We start from the raw sequence: 3,794 nt of genomic DNA, 5'->3' as shown, positions 1-3,794 counted from the left end.
TATATATATATATTTAACAGCACTGTTATTACTGTCTCTTATACACATCTAGATGTGTATAAGAGACAGGATAATTTTCATGAAACTCTGAGGCTTCGTGGGATAAGAGCACTGAACCAGAATTCAAGAACAAATTCAAGCCCATAAGCTTCTTTTTCTATTTTAATCCATAAGGTGCAGGCAGATATACAGTCATGGTATAAGCTTACAATAGGGAGCAATACTTTCCATGACCAGGATACACAATCCATGGAAACCACCAAATCTACCAGCAGAGGACGTTTGTTTTATAAATGAAATAAATCCAGGAATATCACATTTTTCAATTGAATCCGCTTTTGTTTCTGAGAGGCATACAAAATCTGCATTGATAATGTATTGATCTAAAATTCCAAATTGAAGCTTACTACGAAGCCCGCACACATTCAAACTGATAAAGAGAATATTAGTAGTTGAACTAATCAATGCACAAACCAAGATACTTTTTCCTCTAACCATCCAATATGGAAAAGATCTTCTGGGGAGTCAATCAATGGGCTTTTTGATTTTCTTCCCGTTTGCTTCAAACTTGCAATAAATTTGACAACCAAACACTGTCCAGACCTGTTTAATCTCCTCGTCTTTTTTTTAGGCAACGTAAAATTTTATTTCTTAGTGGGGTCAGATCATCTTCGATATATAAAATTTTTCTATAGAAATTAACATAGGCTGAATAGTAGAGATTACCTTATTAGTTAAAAAAACGTCCAAACTTTGACCAGATATTTTTCCCACTTTGTCATGTTTTGGCCACTGGAGGAGCCTTGGCAAATTCCGAAACAGCAGTGTTCACTGTTAATTGTTTCTGATACATCTTCGGCATCTGCATTATTCATGTCTACATGTGATGCCATTATCGGTAGACACAGCAATATGAGGCGCCGAGTGTATATTTATTATTTAACACAATTATTTATATATAATTCATTATTTAACATATAATTGAATAGATCACCATTATTTATATATAATGCATTTACGTCTAAAAGATTACATGTAAATATTTGCGTTAACGTTTTCATTATTGACACATAATTAGTGTACTGATTTCTTTACATGTAAATAATAAAAGGGTAACCAAACATTATTTATATATAATAGGGTTACTGGTTTCATTATATATAAATAATGAAAGGGTAACACATCATTATATATAAATAATGAAAAGTAACTTACAATTATTTATATATAATAAGTTCACTGATTCCACTATATATAAATAATGAAAAAGTAACAAATCATTATATATAAAAAATGAAAAAGTAACTTACAATTATTTATATACAATAAGTTCACTGATTTCATTATATAAAAATAACGAATTGACTTCATACTCATTATATATAAATATGTGCTTTTACATTTCATTATATATAAATAATAGCTGTCGCAAAACCATTATATGTATATAATGCTTAGACTTCAAACTCATTATATGTATATAATGCACACATGTTATCGTGCCAAGGTCATTATTTCTAAATATTGGTTTCTTACCTCCAATTATATATATATAACCGTTGAGGTCGAGTGCCATTATATATAAATAATGACATTGTAGGAAGTCATGGTTTATAAATAATTCGTTATGCAAATTACGAAGTAATAAAAATTCACCAGTGCTCTAAAGTTACAATTAGGTCCTATTGTGTGTTGTTTACAGGTCGCAGACCATCACCAATCGAAAATGGCACAGCAAGGGATATCTATTTGTGCAATGCCACTCAAATAAAAGCGCGTAACTGAGCTTTGTCTACAAATTTTTTTTTTTTTTCAAAAAAGCATCACATACAATTTAATGGAACATAGAGTTGAAAACGTTCAACTTTTTTTGATACAATTTGCTGATATGTGACATGACGTCATCGTACCCATCTAAGCACATCACATTTTGTTGTCACATAAAATCTGATAGTGTACACAAAGTTCGCGTTGTTACACATTTTCGAATACAGAACTCTGGAAACGCGTTGTACACGCAAATCCAGCATAATGGAGCACTAGTGCTCCGAGAACCGGGATTTTGCACCTCTGTAAGGCAAAAGGTCTTCGGGTCATAAGTGTGTAATCAAATTGAGGTCAAATATAAAAACATGGACACTGACACCCCCCACACACACACACCCACACGCACACACTACCCCATATATGTATGTATATAAATATATATATAGAATTTACACTAGAAGGCGAGAGAGATGAAGATGAATCTGCATAGCCTAGAAACATTATGTGACTAATTGTAGCCGTGCGCAATCTATGTCTAATAGGCCTAACTGAAATATCTTTGTGATACTATTCCTTTGAAGACAAAATTCCAACATTTAAACACCTTTATGCTCTCTAAAGATCATTATTTTTTTTTTCTTATGTTTGGAAAAGGGCGTGGCCCCGAGTGGGCGTGGCCCCGAGTGGGCATGGCCCCATCGGCTCAGGGCCATGCCCACTGGCTCCCATTTTATATGCCCACTGGCTTCCATAATAATAATAATAAATAATAATTATACTAATAATAATAATAATAAAAATAACAAATGATTAATAAATTTTATCACACAATCTACTTGAACTATGGCTCATTATTGTTATTCTAGATTGATAAATCAAAATTTAATAAACAATAAATAAATAATAATAATTAATAAATAATAATAATAACAATAATAACAATAACAATAATAAATAATAAATATAAATAATAATAATAATAATAATAATAATAATAATAATAATAATAATAATAATAATAATAATAATAATAATAATAACGGTAATAATAATAAAACATAATAATACATAATAATAATAATAATAATAATAATACATAATAACAATAATAATAATTATAATTATTATTATAATTATTCATTATATTATGTAAAATATTACATATATTATTACATTTAATTTGGACACACATATAAAGATCAAATATAATAATATAGTATGCATATTATGGGCTATGAGACCATTGAGTTTATGATTATTGAGATGGTTTTTTTTCTTGTTGTTAAGCGCCTTGATGCTTTTGCGGAATGCCCTATAGAAGAACTTAATCGGATGATTAAATAAAGTGTTATAATGCTATGAGTGTGTTAATAATGTAATATAAGTACCCAGTGTACACGATAATAAAATATATTATACAGAATCAAACTTACCTTGAATGCATTCGTAATCAATTTCCAAGTACTTGTGGGTACCTTCACAGGGATTATAACCACCAAGCAAAATATTTGAGTTTGCGAGCAGAGAACACCTTTGTCGACAATTGCATTTGTCAGCAGTAACGTTCAGTGCATTATCCCAGTCACCACAAGTTGTATTATCAGTGACTTTAGATGTATGATCGCAATATACACTTCCATTTTCGTGACGACCAAATGTTGCAGAATTTACATGTATGAAATGACCTCTACTGCAATTTAGGGTTACCTCATTCATCCCACATGTTATGTCTATTGATAGGTAAATTATAAAAAAGAAAAGAATACATTTATTTTGTTTTTAATATTTTAGACTTATTATTTAATTCAATCATTAATTAATTCATTCATTCATCTATTCATTCAATAAACCATTCATGTATTAATCCATTTCGTTCATTTGTTTGTTTATAATTTACAGATTCAATCATCCATGAATTAATATATTTATTTTAATTTAATATCAATACATCAATGCAACAATCCGCCCATCAATCCATCAATCTATCATTCATCAGTTTATCCTCCTTCCATGCATACATCGACCCA

The 3,794-nt window shown here is 29.8% G+C and overlaps 1 protein-coding gene across 1 annotated transcript in view; it reads right to left on the bottom strand.

Moving 5' to 3' along the window:
• Positions 1-3,483, bottom strand: part of LOC117112390 (hyalin-like) — a 35,948-nt gene extending 32,465 nt beyond the window's left edge. Inside the window, exon 1 of the mRNA XM_033255462.1 lies at positions 3,201-3,483. Within this exon, the coding sequence (XP_033111353.1) occupies positions 3,201-3,483 (283 nt within the window). The remainder of the gene's footprint in view (positions 1-3,200) is intronic.
• Positions 3,484-3,794: the final 311 nt, after the last annotated feature.

This window comes from Anneissia japonica, unplaced genomic scaffold (genome assembly GCF_011630105.1).
Source record: "Anneissia japonica isolate Jap-2015-1 unplaced genomic scaffold, ASM1163010v1 scaffold3735_len701357_cov177, whole genome shotgun sequence".
In the NCBI taxonomy this organism is placed as follows: Eukaryota; Metazoa; Echinodermata; class Crinoidea; order Comatulida; family Comatulidae; genus Anneissia; species Anneissia japonica.
The sequence above is the reverse complement of the archived record's forward strand: the minus strand, read 5'-3'. Positions and strand labels throughout refer to the sequence as shown.